At 47.9% G+C, this 19,279-nt stretch overlaps 1 protein-coding gene across 3 annotated transcripts in view; it reads left to right on the top strand.

The window, feature by feature from the left end:
* The first annotated feature begins 3,368 nt into the window (after positions 1-3,368).
* Positions 3,369-19,279, top strand: part of ERMP1 (endoplasmic reticulum metallopeptidase 1) — a 39,569-nt gene continuing 23,658 nt past the window's right edge. For 2 of the 3 annotated variants that reach the window (XM_047700371.1, XM_047700372.1), the window contains exons 1-6: positions 3,369-3,776; positions 5,152-5,453; positions 9,672-9,799; positions 10,418-10,523; positions 16,821-16,967; positions 17,860-17,952. In XM_047700371.1, coding sequence (XP_047556327.1) covers positions 3,433-3,776; positions 5,152-5,453; positions 9,672-9,799; positions 10,418-10,523; positions 16,821-16,967; positions 17,860-17,952 — 1,120 coding nt within the window. In that variant the 5' untranslated portion in view covers positions 3,369-3,432. Of the gene's footprint in view, positions 3,777-3,821; positions 3,932-5,151; positions 5,454-9,671; positions 9,800-10,417; positions 10,524-16,820; positions 16,968-17,859; positions 17,953-19,279 lie in introns of those variants that run through there. The other variant, XM_047700373.1, reaches the window with a different exon arrangement.

Below are 19,279 nucleotides of genomic sequence, written 5' to 3' on the forward strand. Positions count from 1 at the left end.
CCTAATTTTACTGTCACTGCAGCGTGAGATCAAAGGCCCCCTCTGCCGGCCTCAGCCCTGGAGAACTTTCACCAGGTGCCCTGGTAGCACCTCTTCCAAAGAAGGAGGCACATCGGCTTTGAGGTGACCTCGGTGGAAGATAGGGACTGGCGTTTCCTCTGAATACTGACAGCCTGCCTGGCCTTTCACTCAACTTGGCTAGCTTACTAGAAAATACCAAGAGATGGCAAAACAGAAGGGACTTGGGACATCTTGGTGCCTGTAGGCTGGTCAGACTCAATTTTGTCACTTGTCTGTGAAGTGGGATGAAGTGAGTCAACCTGTTATCCGTAGGTCACCAGATCGAGCTTCTGGAGCCTTTCCAGTCTCATTCCACCCCCATCAACAATTTGATCTGTGGGAACTAGGGCATATGTTGTGTGCACTGTGGTCTACAACCCACACAAACAAAAATACAGTTCAATGGCTTCAAACACTTCAAAGGCCAGACATTAGCCAAGTCTCCTGTTAGCTTCCATGATCTAGGCGTGGCCAGGGTGCTGCTTTGCTTGGTACCGAGACTCTGAGCAGTATTACAACACATAACCTAGACCATGGCCGCTTCACAGCTCAGAACTGCCCCAGAGTCCTTGGTGTGGCTCAGGAGGCCCTCCCGCACGGGCCCCTGCCCGCTTCTCCGACCTCCCCTCCATCACAGCCCCACTTGCTCAGTCAGCTTGGAGCCACATGCCCTAGGTAGCATTGCTTCTGAATACCCCGATTCATTTCCCTCTGTCTAGAACACTCTCTCCTCAGGCCCTTATGGCCCCACCCCATTCCTTGGTTCATTCAGGTTACCTTCTGTGTCATCTCAGAGAGCTCTTCCTTGATTATTCAACTTAAAAAAAGAAAAAACAACAGCCTAGGTCACTCAATTCTCTGGTTTATTTTTCTTTATAGCAGTTTATGTGCAATTTTCTTCACCCATAAATACACACTCTCTTGTTTATTTTCTCTCCGAACTAGAATGTATGCTCTGTGAAGGCAGAAATATTGATTTGTCCTTTTCTGTATTTCCTCACCTTGGTTGGTATCTGACAGAGTAGATATGCAATGGTTGATAGCTTAAAAATACTCAAATGTGAATACCAGAGTTGACACAAGTCTAGAGAAAAGCTGTCCTCCAAGAACCCAGCTGTAAAAATGTGTGCCACCTCGGGCCTATGATGATCACAATGGGAAACGGCCTTTATTCCCATCTGCAAAAGTCTGTATAAGCAGCAACATTCCAGAAAACATTAATTAATGAGACTTATGCATGAGGATCTTTCATAAGTATTTCATAACTATTCATATGATTAATCCTTACTAAAGGCCTTTAAGGCAGATATTACCTCCGTTGTCACAGATAAGGATCCTGAGACTGTAACTCACAGGATGACATATTTATCAAAGGGACCCAATTCAGGATCTCGTATCTGACTCCAACAGCCAGGCTCCTTTCTGCTCTGGTGCACTGCCTTCCATGGAAGATCATCAGAGATGCTTAGCACACATTATCCATCCCCAAAAAGAGAGCTCATATGACTTAACCACTAGCACAGCTTCTAGGGGCACAACTTATCCCTAGGTTTTCTGATACCTCCAAGCCTAGAAAGTGACAGCATAAAATACGTAAAGCTTAAAAGACCATGGGACATGCATGCCCTTCCCCTAAGAATGAGTGAGCTCCACATCTTGTTACACTACAGTGAACAGAGCTGTTTCTGAGGTCTTATCTTCCAAAGGTGGTAGAGTTTTTGGAAAGAGAATAGCAAGAAAGCTGGTTCTTATAAAAGACAATATATATTCATTTGCTCATTCTGTAAGTATGTTTTAGGTGCCAATCATGGGCTAGCCAGAGAGATAAGCACTGGGGACACAGTGATGAATAAACCAGGTAGACGTTGTCTTTGGTCTCACAGACCTCATGGGCTAAAAAGGATCTTTGTTACCATGATGCTGCCGCCATAAACTTTCATTTTATGGCTCAAGAAATATTTACAGACAACTTACTATGTTTCCCAGTTTGGGTTAAGAGGAGGGAATAAAATGGCGAGCAAAGCCAGACACAGTTCCTGCTTTCATGGAGCTTACAGTCTCACGGGAAAGGTGGTAAATAATAATGCGCGTCCATGGTGCTGTGAGACCCTACAAATAGGGGAAGCTGGCTTCCTTTGGTTAGGAGATTTCTGCTTGAGGAAGTGCCACTGGAGCTGAGGTCTGGAGGAGGAAGAGAAGGATACTAGGCAATAAGGGGAGGGACGAACCCTCTGTGCACCTTGAACAGCCCGTGAGAGGATCCTACTGTAGAAGGAAAGATGGAGAGCAGGAGGGACAGTGAAAGAGGACTGTGTGTCGGGAGAGCTGGGAATGAGTGTCCTGGTTTCAGGTGGGCCTGAGCTCTGGCCAGGAGCAGCCCCCAGGGTGCTGGTGTCCCTCCCTAGCTGGCCTCCAGGTTCACGGTCTTGGAACTGCAGCAACTCCATGGTGGACACACACAGCTTGGAGGCAGGGAGGCTCAGGGCGTCAGCAGGTGATCCCTAGTATCTACACTAAAACCAAGGTTACACCTCCGAGAGACCAGGAGAGAGCGACAGCTTTCCGGAACCTTCCTTTCCAGAGTGCCAGACACAGCAGTGGACCAGAATGCTGTTTTTTTTGTTTTTGTTGTTTTTTTTTGTGGGGCGGGGGCAGGGGGGATCCCACCAAACTGGATCTAAGTTCTTCATCTGTTACCCGTTAGGTTTCTGAGCTATTCAGTAAGAACAAAAATCTTTTCGGGGTTCTTGTGAGAATCAAATGCGATGAAGCATGAAAGCCCTGAGCACAGGGCCTGGCTTTCGGCTGATGCTCAGTAAGAAAGAGCGGTTGTTGTCCTCCATCTGTCAAATGGAGAGCATGAGAGTGCCGGTTCCTCACATGGTTATGAAGATCCGTGTTGGGACGGCGTGTGTGGGACCGGCAGGCTGGGCCTTCTCTGCGCAGTCCCGGTTCTAATTTGAAGAGCCGGGAGCCTACTCTTCCTGCTCTGTCGCCCCTTGTGAATGCGGGGCCACCGTGTTCGGAATCCGCCCGGTGCACCACGCGCGTCCTTTTATAAGCGAGCTCTCACTTGCCTCGCGTTTCCAGGTTTCTGTGTACCCTTCCGTTTGGAAAGCTCTGTCCCACCCCGGGGAGGGCCGCTCTGCCGCAGAAGGCACAGCCGTCACGCCCACCCCTGGGCCGGCCTGCCGCGGTGCCCGCCGCCGACCTGCCCCGAAGGCTGGCGCGCGGCGGCCGGGCCAATCAGAAGAAGTTTGGCCCTCCGCAGGCTCCGTCCGCTCACTAGGAGGCGCTGCGGCGGCCGCGGCTGCTCCCGGGGCCGGCGCGGGCCGGAGCGGTCGGTTGGGCTGGCGGCTGAAGCTCGTGGTCATGGAGTGGGGCTCGGAGTCGGCGGCCGTGAGGCGGCACCGCGTCGGAGGGGAGCGCCGGGAGGGCCCGGCGGCCGTGCCCCAGCCGGGGAGAGAGGCCCCGGTACCGAAGCCCCCGGTGGACGCGTGCAGCGGCGGCGCGAGGACGCGGAAGCGGAGCGCGGGGGGCGGCGGCGGCGGCGGCGCGAGCCGGGGCGCCGGGACCGGGCTGTCGGAGGCGCGCGCCGCACTGGGGCTGGCGCTCTACCTGCTCGTGCTGCGGGCGCTCGTGCAGCTCTCACTGCAGCAGCTCGTGCTGCGCGGGGCCGCCGGCCGCCACGGGGAGTTCGACGCCCGCCAAGCCAGGTACCCGCCGCTCCCGCCCGGCCCGCGCGTCCCTCTGCGGCTGCGGCCGGGCCCTGGGGCTGCCGCACCTGCGTGCGCCCGCCCCCGCGGGATCGCCCGGGCTCGCCGGCTGGGAGGGCCCCCGCGCGTCCCTGCCCCGGAGTCCCCGTTTATGGGTGCCTTGCCCCCAGTGAAGCCGGTGGTGCGGCTGGGAGCGGGGGAGGTGTCCCGGGCTGATGTGGTGGTGGTGGGGGGGGGGGTTGCGGATTGCGTTTGCTTGTTCGCCTCCGTTCTGCCCCACTTGAGCTTGGAGGGTTGGTAGTCGTCCCCCATCTCCGGGAGCAACTTCCACTTTTTACTAGTCCTGCTTTCCACATGAAATGGGGGGTGCCATTTGTGTATCTAGGCCGTTTTACAATTTGGGTATGGGGGGAGGTGATCAGGGGGATAAGGCAGTGCTCTTCTTGGGGGTCACAGTCCTCATACCTGTAAGCCATGGAGGCTTTTTCTGAACGACTGTGCATTCAAAATTTTACAATTTCAGAGGTTCTTACATTCCTGAAGTTTGTCCTTGGGCCCCTGGTGTGTGAGATTTGGTGGTTTCTTTTTTGGTTTGTTTCGTTTTAAAGACGAGAGACCTTTGAGCATGCTAGGGGAAGTGATTAAAGTCAAAGGTATTGTAACGTCAAGTATATCAAAGTTCCTAAAGTCTTAAGCTAGCAGAATTTTCAAGTCACTGTGTTTTAAAAACTTTTGACTACAAAGTGCTGGAAGCTTATTTTCTTAAGGACTTTCTAGAACACACCTCCCCCACTCCCTTTTTGCCCGTTTGGAATGCAGTGAAAAGACAACACATTATTTTGTTTGTTTGTTTGTTTTACGGGTAGGGTTGGCTTTGGTCTGAATGGAAGGTAGTAGGCCTAGTGTGCACTGAGGGGGCAGCGTACATTCTAAACGATCAAAAGTTTTCCTTTCTTATTCAACCTCTCTCCTTAATTGTCTTTGCTCATTGGCTTGAGAATCAGTAACCCTCCAGAGTGTGGTCCCATGAAGCTGGGTTCTGTCTGTCTAGCCTTAAAGAGGCCGCATGTTCAGAACAGAATTCCTGGTCTTTGTGTTGATTTGTTATGGAGATAGGAAGAATTGGGGAGTGGGGTGGGTGGAGAAAACTCAGAAGGGAGGAGCTCACTAGAGGCAAAATAAAATGATGGAAACTTACAAGTGATTTTCACAGGGTACCTGAAGTAATAAAAGTCAGCCTTTTTTATGTGAGAAGTCAAAGGACTTGTTTGTGCTGGGGAGGGTGGGAGGGCATACAGGAAAAATTTGCCTTGCGTCAAGCACTAGTTCTAAGCCCAGCGCTCCTTGTCACCGTCATCCTTTTGGTTGCTTCCAGGGATTATCTTGAACACATAACATCCATCGGCCCCAGGACCACAGGAAGTCCAGAAAATGAAATCGTGACGGTCCGTTACCTTTTGGAACAGATTAAACTGATTGAAGCTCAGAGTAACAGCCTTCACAGGATTTCAGTGGATGTACAGCGGCCCACAGGCTCCTTTAGCATTGACTTCTTGGGAGGTTTTACAAGCTACTACGACAACATCACCAACGTCGTGGTGAAGCTGGAGCCCAGGGATGGAGCCCAGCACGCGGTCCTGGCGAACTGTCATTTTGACTCCGTGGCAAACTCGCCAGGTACGGACCTGGTCTTTAGTGCTGTTGGAGTTGCGCGTCGGTCAGCCCAGAAAGTTTATTAACCCCAAGCTGCGTGGGCACTTGTTCAAGACAATTAGAATCTTAACGTTTGGTTGAAGATCCAGAGCCTGGCTAGTGGCTCAAGTGCTTGCTTGCTTGAGGTTCTGAGCGTCCACGCCAGCAGCGCAGTGACAGGACATGGAATGTTTCTGGTAGATGGCAGCTGCCTCAGCAGTCGGCATTGCCAGTCCTGTGTCCCTGTGTCCCGGGGTCAGGTTCTTCCACTTGAAGTGTTTAGTTAGCTAGATGTTGTACAAGGCTTTATGGGTTTGGGATGAAGGAACCGTTTTTGCCTTCAGGGAATGCAGGGTTTGGAGGACAGCTCTCCTGGCAGTGTCTGGTGACCGGTAAAGGGAGGATTTTGGTTCACTGGGGATGCCATACTCTGAGAATATCTCATTAATCCATAAATCTTGCCCTGAAAATACTTTGGCAAAAAAGAATACTTGATGTTTAGGTCGGTGCCTGACAGGATAAATACTTGTAGAATGAATGAGCATTCCCTAAATTGGACTTGTATTTTTAAAAATAAGATTCATGAGAGAGATGTTTTCAGTAGTTAGATTTTAAGTAGGGTTGAATAGAAAGCAGTAGCTTTTTATAGTGGAATCATGATATCTGGGAGCTGGAGAAGCTGAGGTGGCATCTGTTCCACCCTGTCTTTTGTCACAGGAGTAAACGTAGGTGATCACCACTGCTGGAGATGGAGGTGGCACCAGATGCTGGGCCTTCTAGCCTGTCAGTTCTTTGAGCTGCATTTAAAGGAAGGAGAGTATTAGCGGGTAGTTAATCTTCTTTTTGGCAGACTACCTCACCTTCTTTGCTTGGTTTCTGGTCTGTAAATGGAGATAGTAGGACTTCCATGGCATGAAAAATATTTTTTTTCCACTGTTATTTGATAGTAATATTTTTGAATTGCTTGAACTTATAGCAGACTCATATGAGCATTCCGAGTTGTATGAAAATAAAAAAATTGTTTGATAAAATGATTCATACTAGGATGTCTCTAATCACAAAGACTGCCAATTACACTTAGAATGTAGCACTCTTTTTCAAGTATCTGTGTACAAACATCTGTTTTATAAAGTCAGAAATACCTTTGTGTGTGCGTAGGGAACCAGTACTCTTTATGCCTACTTCAAAGAACCTGTAAATTAAGCGCCGCCCCCTGTAACACTCCCGTTACAGTGCTTAAATTCTTGGATGGGACAGATGAACACCGTGGTTATTTAAGAGCATTATAAAGGAAAGATGTGTATGCAAGTCTCAGAATCATAGTGCCAGATGTTAAAAATCACATACACGGAAATGACAGCGATTTTATGGGTCATTGGAACCCATTTTTAATTAAAATTTTATAAGAATACCTAGCCAACAATTTCAAGGAAATTTCTGTCAATTACCAATTGTTCAGACAGTTGAAAATAAATAAAAATAGCTGAAGACGACAATCATAAAAGAGACCATCATCTGTATCCTTTTAGTGGATGAACTAAGTGAAACACAGAGATGCACTTTTTTTTTCTTTCTTTCTTTCTTTTAGCTCCCCTCAGCAGCGCGTCTGGAACTTTAGGAGCTGATACACCACTTGGGAGTAATGTTACCCACAGAAAGGCCTTAAATGTCTTCTTGGGTTTGCTGCATAGCTCCAGTTGGTAGAAGAGAGTGAATTATTTCAGTGGTGGTTTCAATTTCAGGGTTAATTCTCACTGGAAAGTGAGGTTGGTGTACCACCCGCCCTTAGAGATGCGGTCCTCTAACTTTCCTTCCCTTTCTGAGAGGTGTTTAATCGGGGAGCCCCGGCTGGCTCAGTCAGTTAAGCATCTGACTCTTGATTTCAGCTCAGGTCATGAGCTCAAGGTCGTGAGATCGAGCCCCGTGTCAGGCTCAGCCCTGGGCTTGGAGCCTACTTGGGATTCTCTCTCTTCCTCTCCTTCTGTCCCTCCGTACCTCCCCCCTTCCCCCAATATGTAATCTTCTCTAGCCCCATTCTGAGAAGCCAGCGCCATTAAAGGAAGGTAAGTGGACAGGTTAACTTTTTCCTTTCTTTCACTTTGAATAAACATTTTAGTATTTGCTGTTTACATTGAAGTAACTCAGTCTCAAAGTTAAAAAATAGTCATTTCCTTGGGTTGCCTGAAGCTGTTACTTTTTACTGAGCTTTTTACTGATAGCTTGTGGACTTTCTGCTCCATAGTAATTAGATAATGATTACTTTGTTTCACTTCGATTTAAAATACAATCTAGTGACCCTACCAAGACAGGGATGGCTAATTCTTTTTTTTCTTGAGTAGGAAGTGGGTTGGTCTGGAATTTACCAGTGCTGGAGTAAGCATTTTAGCTGGTTTCAGAGTGTTTCTTAAATTTGTGAAGAGAAGGAACAATTTATTTTTATTTATTTATTTTTAAAAGATTTTATTTATTTATTTGACAGAGATCACAAGTAGGCAGAGAGGCAGGCAGAGAGAGAGGGGGAAGCAGATTCCCTGCTGAGCAGAGAGCCCAATGTGGGGCTCGATCCCAGGACCCCGAGATCATGACCTGAGCCGAAGGCAGAGGCTTAACCCACTGAGCTACCCAGGCGTCCTGAGAAGGAACAATTTAGTACTAGATGTGGTTCCTGTGTTCTTACAATCCTCATAACACACATGTGAGATAACTGTCATTAGTCTTGCCCTCCAGACCAGGAAATTGTAGGGTAACTGACAGCTAGAATTTACTTCCAGGTGTTTCTTGCCCTGAAACTCACCCTAAATTCTGCAGCACCCTGCCTCCCAGTGTATAAACCCAGAAATGTTCTTGGCCTGGGTTATTTCTATGTCTTGTTTACTTAAACTTGAAACTTTTTAATATGTTAGATGTCAAATTGTATAAGAACAGAATTGTTTGACAACAGTGTACTCATCACCCAACTTCAAAGGCCTGTTCTTATTTTTTTTCTCTCCGCGCCCCTGTACCCATTGGCTAGCTATTTTGAAGCAGATCTTAGCCGTACTAATTTCTCTCTCTTTCAGTCGGTATCACTGAAGGGTAAGGATTCTTCCTGGACATAGTAATAATACCATGAATTACCTCACCTAAAATACTTAACTGTATTTCCTCAATATCATCACTTGTCCGGTCAGTTCCTTTACCTCTTCGAGTGTTTAAAAAAAAAAAAATCAAGGTATGAAAGTCATCTTTATAATCACCTTTAATCTGTAAAGTTTCTGAATCCAGGTGAAGGGAAGCGGTCTGACGAGGGCCTCCGCTTTCTCGATGCCCGGAGCAGGGGTGCTGTTCAGGTTGCTGGTACCCGTTCCTGTGTCTTACTAGAACCCGTATTGTTTTGTACTTGTTCGTCACATAATCCCTTTCATGACATGAACTTTAAAAAATGCGACACCCCCCTCCCCCGTCAATGTGGAGGGAGGTGCAGCTTTGTGATTGTGGCAGGAAAGGCACAGAGGCCACAGGGATGACGTCAGAAGCCAGAGCACCAGACTTGAGGTTACTATGGAAGACATGGCCGGAGGAGAGAGAATGGAGCAGATTGCCCCGGGGTGATGAGAATGCCACTCTTCAGTAGTAAGTGAGGTCCTTCCTGACTGCTGATTGAACAGATGTGAGTCGAGTGACGTTCAGGGCAGGCGTGGTCCCACACAGGCCTGCAGGTCAACCAGACGACGGTCCCAGCCCTGTGGAGTGAGGCAGGGTGGGAGCTGATGACAGCCATGCTTCTGGTCTTGCAGCCATGGCGGTACTTTTTTGTGTGTGGAGTAGGCTCCACGCCCAGCATAAGGCTAGAACTCATGACCCTGAGATCAAAACCTGAGCTGAGATCAAGAGTTGGACACTCAACCGACTGAGCCACACTGTGGAGCTTTCTTGATGAGAAAAACCCATTTGTAGCCATGATGGTTCATCCTGTAAAAGGTTTTTTTTGTTTTTTAAATTTTTTTGTTTTTTTTAGTTTCAAAGATTTTATTTACTTAGAAGCGAGAGCCTGAGAAGCAGACTCCCCACTGCACAGGGAGCCTCATGCGGGGCTCCATCCCAGAACCCCGGGACTATGACCAGGGCTGAAGGCAGACGCTTAACCGACTGAGCCACCCGGGCGCCGCTTCATCCTCTAAGAGTTTTAAAATCTGAGGAGCAATCTTGTTTTCTGATTTAAAGGTGCCAGCGATGATGCTGTTAGCTGTGCAGTGATGCTGGAGGTCCTTCGTGTCTTGTCGGCGTCTTCAGAACCCTTACATCATGCTGTCATATTTCTCTTTAATGGTGCTGAGGAAAATGTCCTACAGGTGAGATTTTACTCTTGAAGGTACTAGATTTGAGTAATAACAAAGAATATAGTAATAATACTAACCCACACTTCGATTATTCATTTGTGTAGGTCACATAGTAGTATCACGTAACAATAACGTTGTGCCCAGCAGTGCCTCAGAAAACTCACAGCCACTGCGGACCCACGTGCAGCATTTGAGAACTCGCCACAGATCATCTTGTCAGTGTTTGATTCATAAAAGGGCTCTGTGAGGGCACAGTTAACCACCTCGGGGTTTCTGGGACCCTGGAGTTCCAGAGCTATTTTGAGACCGGCACGCAGTGTGAACACCCAAGCACGAGGCTCGTCCTTTCTGCTCTGTCAGTGGCCCAGCCTCACGCTTGCTGACGGTGCTTGGCACTGCCCATGGGAATCAGGCTGCCTTCTGGGATGGTGACTTTCCACTCAGCAGATGCTCGCAGCCATCAGGCGCGGAGAAGCAGACACATGTCTTGAGATCCTACCTTCGAAAAAAAAAATTTTCCCATTCTTCCCTTTATCAGCATATACATTCTGTCTTTAAAATAAGCAAAATAAAGACTTCGATAATTTAAGGTTGTTTAACCTATATTTGTTTTATTCCCTTCTTATTCAGGCCAGTCATGGTTTCATAACTCAGCACCCCTGGGCCAGCCTGATTCGCGCATTTATTAACCTGGAGGCGGCGGGCGTGGGAGGGAAGGAGCTGGTGTTCCAAACAGGTATGTGAGCCTGTGTTTTACATTTTCCTATACTTGAATGCAGTTCTTATTTTTATGAAAGTGGAGGCTTCTCGGACTTAATCTCTCTGATGAAACCTTTGTAAAGCATGGGATACTTTTGCTTGGTCGCTGTTGGCGTTTTTAACAAGATGATGTGACAGCACCTGACACTTGCATTGCACTTATGCGCCAAGTGTTGTTCAGAGGATCGTCTGTGTACTAAGTCACGTAGTCCTCAGAGCAGCCTCAAGGCTGAGTACTGTCACGACTGTCATTTCGCATGAGAAGACCAAGCCAGGAGACATCACAATGTCCGTGAGGTCTCATAGTTGGTAAAAGTCATAGTGGGATGGAACCTAGGCGGCCCAGGCTCGCAGCCCTTGCTCGTAACCACAAACCAGATTGTCATGTAGGCGGAGGACGTTGTTCTGTCTGTTACGGGTGATCACGATCTAAGTAATACTAAGTGACAACTGTTTCATGAGTTAAATGAGAAAATACGCTTCTGGTTAAGGGGCTTTAAGTCGATCATTTAATTAATTTGAATCTCACAGAATTCAGTAATACTTCATCAGCCAGAGAAATATTTTTAATTTGACAGGTAAGCCTTCCGGAGGGTAACGAGATGATGGGGCATGAGGATAGCGCACATTAAGTTAGTGAGGGTCATTTGTTGTGTTTTTTTTTAACAGAATTCAAAGTTCTGGGCTTCCTAAACTCTCACGTGGGAATTTGCATTTTCCCCAGTGTGTTAGAAATGTGCACAGTGTGTTTTAGTCAGACACACAGCATTTGGTATAAGTTCTGTAATGGGGGGCCCGAGATGGGCTAGAAGAAGTAAGCTGATAGGGGAGCTATTTAGTACCCTGTACAGACCCGGTGTTGGGGGAGATGTGCTAAGCATGTCTTTATAACATATCTTAAACAGCACAGTATTTTAATATTCTCCAACTTATTTTAGACATTTACCCTTCAGAATGGGCATATGTTTTATGTCAGCTGACCTCTGAGAATCCCAAGGTCATGAGATGAGAGGAACGTGTTCCTTTCCTTCTAACTCTCCGACCTTTCTGCTTGCTCTCACGCCTCACCTAACCTGTGGGAAGCTGGCGCAGACCTCTGTGGGGCTCAGTAGAGGCCACACTATTATTCATGCCCTCCTGCTCTGGGGTTCAGTCAGGATAGGGGGGTTATGGGATGGAACAACCACCAGATCGAAAAGCAGCAAGAGGAAATTCTGCAAGGAGAGCTGACGCCATGTCTGTCCTCCAGTGAAAATGTCAGGGTCCCACACAGGCAGGAGCGTGTCTGTGCGTCTTCCCTCCTGCGGGGGTGCTCTGTGTGAAGTGCTCAGTACAGTTCGCCTTGGACTCCTAGGACCCAGATCAAAACCAGTCCTGAGGTGTAGCCTGTACTTCTGAATTTATTCTGTGCATCTATATGAACACGCATGTGTTCTGTGCTTGTATAGAAGTGAATTTTACACGTGTGTAGTCCAGAGACGTTAAAACATATTTCCCGCGGGTCAGTTAGCTCTAGATTCAAGTTAATGTCTTCATTTACATTTATCGAGTACCCACTTCTGCTGGGTGTGACTAGCCTACAGTCCATGATCTTTTTACTAAGTGTGGGTAGTTTTACATAAATGTTACACACCTGCATACATGTTAGATGTGTTATCTGGAAAGATGCAGACAGACTACAGTAACGGTCCCTGCTGGTTGGTGAGTGTCACCAGGTGGAGCGGGGGTAAGTGTCCCTGGGGCAGAGGAAGGGGCTAAATGTGAAAAGCCACCTTGAGCTCTCCGTTGCTTCATGAATTTAAAACCAGAATTGTCATTACTGCTTTACTTACACTCTTTTTACTTCTCTGTATTGTTTACATTTTGCATTGCATTTGATGATGTCAATAATGAAAGCAAAGAATAGAGTTGTTACTAATTAGCAATATACAGTTTCCCCTTGGACAACACAGGGGTTGGGGCGCTGATCCCCTGAATGGTTGAAAGTCTGTGTGTAACTTTTTTTTTTTTAAGATTCTTAAAATTTATTTATTTGACAGACAGAGATCTCAAGTAGGCAGAGAGAGAGAGAGAGAGAGAGAGAGAGAGAGGAGGAAGCAGTCTCCCCACCGAGCAGAGAGCCCGATGCGGGGCTTGATCCCAGGACCCTGGGATCTTGACCTGAGCCGAAGGCAGAGGCTTTAACCCACTGAGCCACCCAGGCGCCCTGTGTGTAACTCTTGACTCCCCAAAAACCTAACTACTGTTCTACCGTACACTGGAAGCCTTAATGATAATGAGCAGTTGGTCAACACACATTTGTATGTTGGATGTATTGTGTATTGTAACCTTTAACAGAGTGAGGTAGAGAAAAGACAATGTTCTTAGGAAAATCATAAGAGAAAATATACTTCCAGTATTACACATATTTATTGAAAAAAACCTGCATGGGAGTGGATCGGCACAGTTCAAGCCTGTGTTGTTCTAAGGGTTAACTGTACATATAGTTCAAACGTTTCACTCATTTGAAAATAAAATCCTCATGCTTCAGAATTAATTTTTTCGGGAGGGCATCCTGCAGAAGATTTGAAGAGAATGTGTCCCCCCTTTTCTGAGTTTTTACTCCATGTTTTCCCTGTAGGTTTTGGTAGCTTGTTCCTGTGGCTGAACCACATACGGGACAGCTTCCCGGGCTTGTTCTGATATTCCAGCACCTTCCTCAGGCTCTCCCTTCACCGTGCCACTGCCCCCTAAAGCTTGGCTTCCTTGCCGGGAGGGTTTTCCAAGTCAGCGTGGCTTCCACTTGTGACTGCAGGGGGATAAAGCCTCTGGGGTGTGGAGTCCTGCTAGATTGGCCTGTCCTCAGTTTCGTAAACAGGCACTTGTCCTATTCTGGAAATGTCTTGGTTAAAACCATTAGTACTCACTTGTGTTCCATTGTCCCTTCAGAGAGAAACATTCACCCGGGGAGTTTTCAGTGACTGGAATAATCATTACCACCTGATTCTAAAAAGGGCCAGGATGCAGGAAAGAATGACTGGCTTTATCAGACTGGCGATCTATGTCATGACCCAGTAAGGCTGCTTGAATCGTTTTAAGGTGTTGTAAAATCCATTATTTTAAAATATAATCAGATGAAACCAGTAATAAATGTCCTCTGTGAAAAACTCAGATACTACCAACCTTGAGTAGAAGCCCCAAAGCAAAGGGGTCACAGAATCCTTCTTTCATCTTATGAAAAATGTGCCATGTCCTGCCTCAGAGCAAACCAGTGTGATGGTTTAGTCCCTGCTCTTCTGGAATTATTTCTGTACACACACATTGACAGAGTGAGTTAATATGTATTACAAGATGTGATCCTGCTCTATTTACTGTTTTGTAACCTGCTTGAGATCACATTCATTTAAAACAGAATACAGCTTTAGTGAGGTGTAAGCCACATACCGTGTAATTCACCCATTTGAAGTAAAACTCAGTGGTTTTTAGATCTGTTCACGGCATCGAGTGGCCATCACTGCATCAATTCTAGAATCTTCTCATCATCCCAAAGAGAAGCCACACACTCACTAGTCTGTTTTTTTTTCAATATATAGGATGTTTTCTAAGGTCCATCCATACGTGGTAGCACGTGTGAGCACTTCCTTCTCCTTGTGACTGAATCATGTTCCGCTATACGGGTAGAGTGCGTTTTGTTGGTGGTTTTCTCAGTTGATGGACATTAGGATTGATTTCTGCTTCCAGGCTCTTGGGAATACTGTTGCTGTGGGCATTTGTGTGCAAGTCTGTGTGTGGACATATGTTTTCCTTTCTTTTGGGTGGATACCTAGGTCATATGGTAAATTTATGTTTAACTTTTTAAGAAACTGCCAAACGAAGTAGTCAAGCTTTATTTCAGAAGAAATATAAATTCAGATAGTAGTAAATTTAGTGTTGGTGGTATAGTGGTGAGCATAGCTGCCTTCCAGATAGTAGTAAATTTAAATTGTATTTTTTTTTTTAGTGAATTTTTTAGACTTTAGATGTGCAGAAAGTAAGTAGAATGATAATGCCCAGTGCTGGTGGGGCGGGCAGTGTTGGACAGTGATGGGGGAGTGTAGACTGATGCCATTTTGGCACAATTTGGCAATAGGTACCACGTTAAAAAAACGTGTGCAGACCCTTCTGTCCGACAAGGCCACTTGCAGGAATTTATCCTGTAGAAATAACTGCACATGGACACATCAATCCAAGTACTTCATAGTCTTCTTGGCTTTTTGTTTTGTTTAAAGATTTTATTTATTTATTCGACAGACAAAGATCACAAGTAGGCAGAGAGGCAGGCAGAGAGAGGAGGAAGCAGGCTCCCTGCGGAGCAGAGAGCCTGATGCGGGGCTCGATCCCAGGACCCTGGGATCATGACCTGAGCCGAAAGCAGAGGCTTTAACCCACTGAGCCATCCAGGCGCCCCTCGGCTTTTTTTTTTAAATAAAGATTTTATTTGTTTATTTGACAGAGATCACAGGTAGGCAGAGAGGCAGGCAAAGGTGGGGTGGGGGAAGCTGGCTCCCTGCCGAGCAGAGAGCCCAACGAGGGGCTTGATCCCAGGACTCTGAGATCATGACCTGAGCTGAAGGCAGAGGCCCAACCCACTGAGCCACCCAGACGCCCCTTCTTGGCTTTTTATAAGAGCAAACAATTGCAGCTGCTTCCCAGGTCTACGCACAGGAGACTGGTTATGTTCATGGTGACGTAAACATTTTCCCCCTCTCCGGACAATTGTGTATTTCTCTGGTCCCAGCTATTGTGGTGTTCCCCAGGAGGGGAATTCCTTGTCTTACCTGGCTCCTGTAGCACCCGCACAGGCTCCAGCCGGACGCCCCAAGGTCAGACCCCAGATCACACACCCTTGGCAGGCAACCTTGAACCAGTCACACAACTGCTCCTGCTAGTTCCTCATCTGTAACGTTGGGAGAGTGTCAGTAGCCACCTGTCAAGATTAGTAACCACCGAGTAAACCCCTCAGTTCTGTAGTTCTTCATCTAAGGGCCCCCTTTGCCTTGTTTATACGGTGGGGAGTAGCTCACTCAGAGGCTGACCGACTTGCCTCGCCTGGTCTTTCCAGACTTCCTTTTTGTACCAGAGCTTGACCTGTAGGCCTCAGCGGGCGATCAGTGAGAGGCTGGAGCTGGGCTGCGGTGCCGACACGCAGGAGTTGGCTCTCCAGGGGCTTAAAGGGCAGGCAGTGGACATTTAAAACTGTACATTTCTTTTTTTTTTTTTAAAGATTTTTATTTATTTGATAGAAATCACAAGTAGGCAGAGAGGCAGGCAGAGAGAGAGGAGGAAGCAGGCTCCCTGCTGAGCAGAAAGCCCGATGCGGGGCTCGAACCCAGGACCTGGGATCATGACCTGAGCCGAAGGCAGCGGCTTAACCCACTGAGCCACCCAGGAGCCCCTAAAACTGTACATTTCTTACCTGCCGATGGGTCTTACTTTCCCTCCCTCCCTCCCTCCCTCCCTCCCTCCCTTCCTTCCTTTCTTTTTTAAGATTTTATTTATTTGAGAGGGAGAGCGCGTGCATGAGTAGGGTGGGAGGAGCAGAGGCAGACTCCCCGCTGAGCAGGGAGCCCTATGTGGGCTCCATCCTGGGACCTCTGGATCGTGACCCGAGCCACCAACTGAGCCACCCAGGTGCCCAGGTCTTAACCTTTTTCATTCGTGTTGACATTTTAAGTGTCTTTGTTTCATTTTTCATTGTAAAAGAAAAGCACACAGCTCTGGGTGTTCAGCCTGATGAATTTTTACGACAATATAATCATATAACCAGAACCCAGATGAAGATTGAGAGTATCGTCTGCACTCTGGATCCACCCCTCTGACCCTTCCCAGCCTTTCTCCTGTGAAAGGTTACTGCTCTCTAGACTTAGGTCTTGACAGATTTAATTTTGCTTGCGTTTGAACTAACTTTTTTTTTTTTTTTTTAAAGATTTTATTTATTTATTTGACACACGCAGAGAGAAAGAGGGGGAAGCAGGCTCCCTGCTGAGCAGAGAGTCCAATGCGGGATTCGATCCCAGGACCCTGAGATCATGACCTGAGCCGAAGGCAGAGGCTTAACCCACTGAGCCACCCAGGCACCCCTAATTCCTCATTCTTAAAGTTAATATACACCTAATCAAACAAATGTTAGAAAACATAGGAAACAAGGTGAAGAGACTGCTCGGGTCTGTGTCCCCAGGCCACAGCAGCAACTGTGTTGTGGTGTGTTAAGAATATGACCACGTCACTTGTGCTGTGTTCTCCTGTTTCCTTCTAGGTCCTGAGAACCCATGGCTGGTCCAGGCCTATGTTTCCGCTGCTAAACACCCGTTTGCTTCCGTGGTGGCTCAGGAGGTCTTCCAGAGTGGAATCATTCCTTCAGATACTGACTTCCGCATCTACAGGGATTTTGGGAACATTCCAGGTATTTTGTACACTACCGTGGGCTCTAGCCCAGTGGCGATTAAGTAGAAGCAGGTTTTACTTTTTTGCAGGATTGTGAGCCAGCAGTGTATCCTGAGAGTGCATTCCGTTGTGAGAGCTGTGTATTCTGAGTCACTGAAACTGATTTCCAGATATTTTCCTTTTCTTTTAAATTCTGGTTTAAATCAAATGCTTGCCTTTTCTAGAACCTGTCGTCTTTCCCCACACAGTGGCAGGACGGGGGACAGCTGGTTAGCACTTAGGCTCCCCGCAGTGGTGGCCGGAGATCCTGGAGGGTCTTCGGCTTTGTCGTTGCCTGTCTTGGCTAGCTCCCGTGGCGGCTTGTACAGCTGATATGAAGTTAGAGTTTGGCTCTGGCCCAGCACTGGTGTAGACAGCGGAGTTCTCTGGCCTCCTGAGCTGTATGCCCCCCGCCCCTTGCTGTGTGACTTGTGAGGTCTCCCTGATATGTGTACTCCCCTGGTTATTTTGTGTCGCAGCTCTAGACGCTGTCAGACATTCATGAACGGGACGGCGATGGTGCCACTGCTTTGACATTTTGTCGTTTAGGAATTTAATATGTTAAACAGGCTTAAAGAAAGGTTTTTAAAAAATTTTTAATTTTTTATTAACATATAATGTATTATTAGCCCCAGGGATACAGGTCTGTGAATCGCCAGGTTTACACACTTCACAGCACTCACCATAGCACATACCCTCCCCAGTGTCCATAACCAGCCACCCTCTCCCTCTCTCCCTGTGGCAACCCTCAGTTTGTTTTGTGAGATTAAGAGGCTCTTATGGTTTGTCTCCCTCCTGATCCCATCTTGTTTCTTTTAGAAAGGTGGTTCTTTAGAGCAAAATGACGCTTTGTTTTTTTCTGTGTGTCTTAGGAATTGACTTAGCTTTTATCGAGAACGGATACATTTATCACACCAAGTATGACACCGCAGACAGAATTCTAACAGATTCCATTCAGAGAGCAGGTTGGTATTCAAACGTAGACTCTTGGTCTGTGGTAAGATGGAGTCTTAGGGCTGACCTACAAACCTACAAATTCCCTGTGGACTGTGCATTAGGACGCAGTGTGCGGTGTGCATGAGCTGGGTGGGCTTTAGAGTCTGATGAGGGCTCGGATTTTAGCCTTGAAGTCTAGGTTAGCCGTTAAGAATGTAGGACTGTTCATTGTGGGGCACTGGGAAGAGATCGGGCCCAGGGTGAACGTGGTGTGGCTGAGCGATGAGCGCGTATGGAACGGAAGTCAGATGGCAGAGGGGGCTCTGGGCATGTTGGGGCAGCGTGCCTGGCTGCAGAAAGTTATGTTGGTCCATCTTGGGTGGTGAGGGCAGGTGAGTGGGTTACAAAACAGGTGTCAGCACAACACCAGGGCTGGGGCTTAACATGTTTTCCAGAGAAGTCTGGAGTGGTCAGGAGAGGGGAGTCTGGTGGGGAACCCTAATGACAGAATTGATAGGATTTGGTGCCACGCAGAAGAGAAGGGTGCTCCAGGAAGAGCAGAGCATGGGCATGTGCGTGTGTGCATGTGTGTGTGGATTGTTGGTGAGTGGTGTCAGGCTGCAGTCTGGGTGGGACTTGTACAGGAGCTGACCAGGTGGCCGGCGGCAGACCCGGCTGTGAAGCCTAAGTCCCAGCTGGCTGGGGAAAGGCGGTGCCATTGACCTTGATGGGGACGTGGGAAGGTGACCTCACCCAGAGCAGTCATGGAGAGGGGAAGGAGGCCATCAGCTCCGTCAGACATGGATGGAGGGGTCTGTGAACCAGCCGGCTGGAAGGACCCACTAGGAATACGGGTTTGGGAATCAAAGGCATTGAGAAATCCACAGAAGCATGGGGGAGGGAATGCACTTTGGGAGAGTGAAGCAGAGGCAGGGGACTCAGCCTGAACTTTTGGGGAAAACACATTTGGAGGCTGGTGGGGAAGCCAGGGACAGAAGTGGCACGACAAGGCAGTGTGGCATCTCTGGGGAAGCCAAGAAAGGGGTGGTATGAACACGGGAGAACCGCCCGTGGCTCATGTCTTCCTCCTCCTGCGTTCAGGTTCAGACTCGGTTGTTCCATGTGTGCCGAGCTCTGCCCACCAACGGCTTTACTGCTCCCGGCTTTGTGGCCAAGGACTCCTGAGTCAGACTTGTGTTACGTTGTGTTTGGAAAGTCCCCTGAGGGCTTCCCCCTTCGCGGCTCTGGCTCTCGGGCTGTCTCTCCCATTGAGCTCGCTCCCGTTCCCAGGCCCTGAATAGCACGGACGGGAGTGCTTTTATGGGAGCATCTAGACAGAAGTGCCTCCCTCACTTC

Source organism: Lutra lutra, chromosome 13, assembly GCF_902655055.1.
Source record: "Lutra lutra chromosome 13, mLutLut1.2, whole genome shotgun sequence".
In the NCBI taxonomy this organism is placed as follows: Eukaryota; Metazoa; Chordata; class Mammalia; order Carnivora; family Mustelidae; genus Lutra; species Lutra lutra.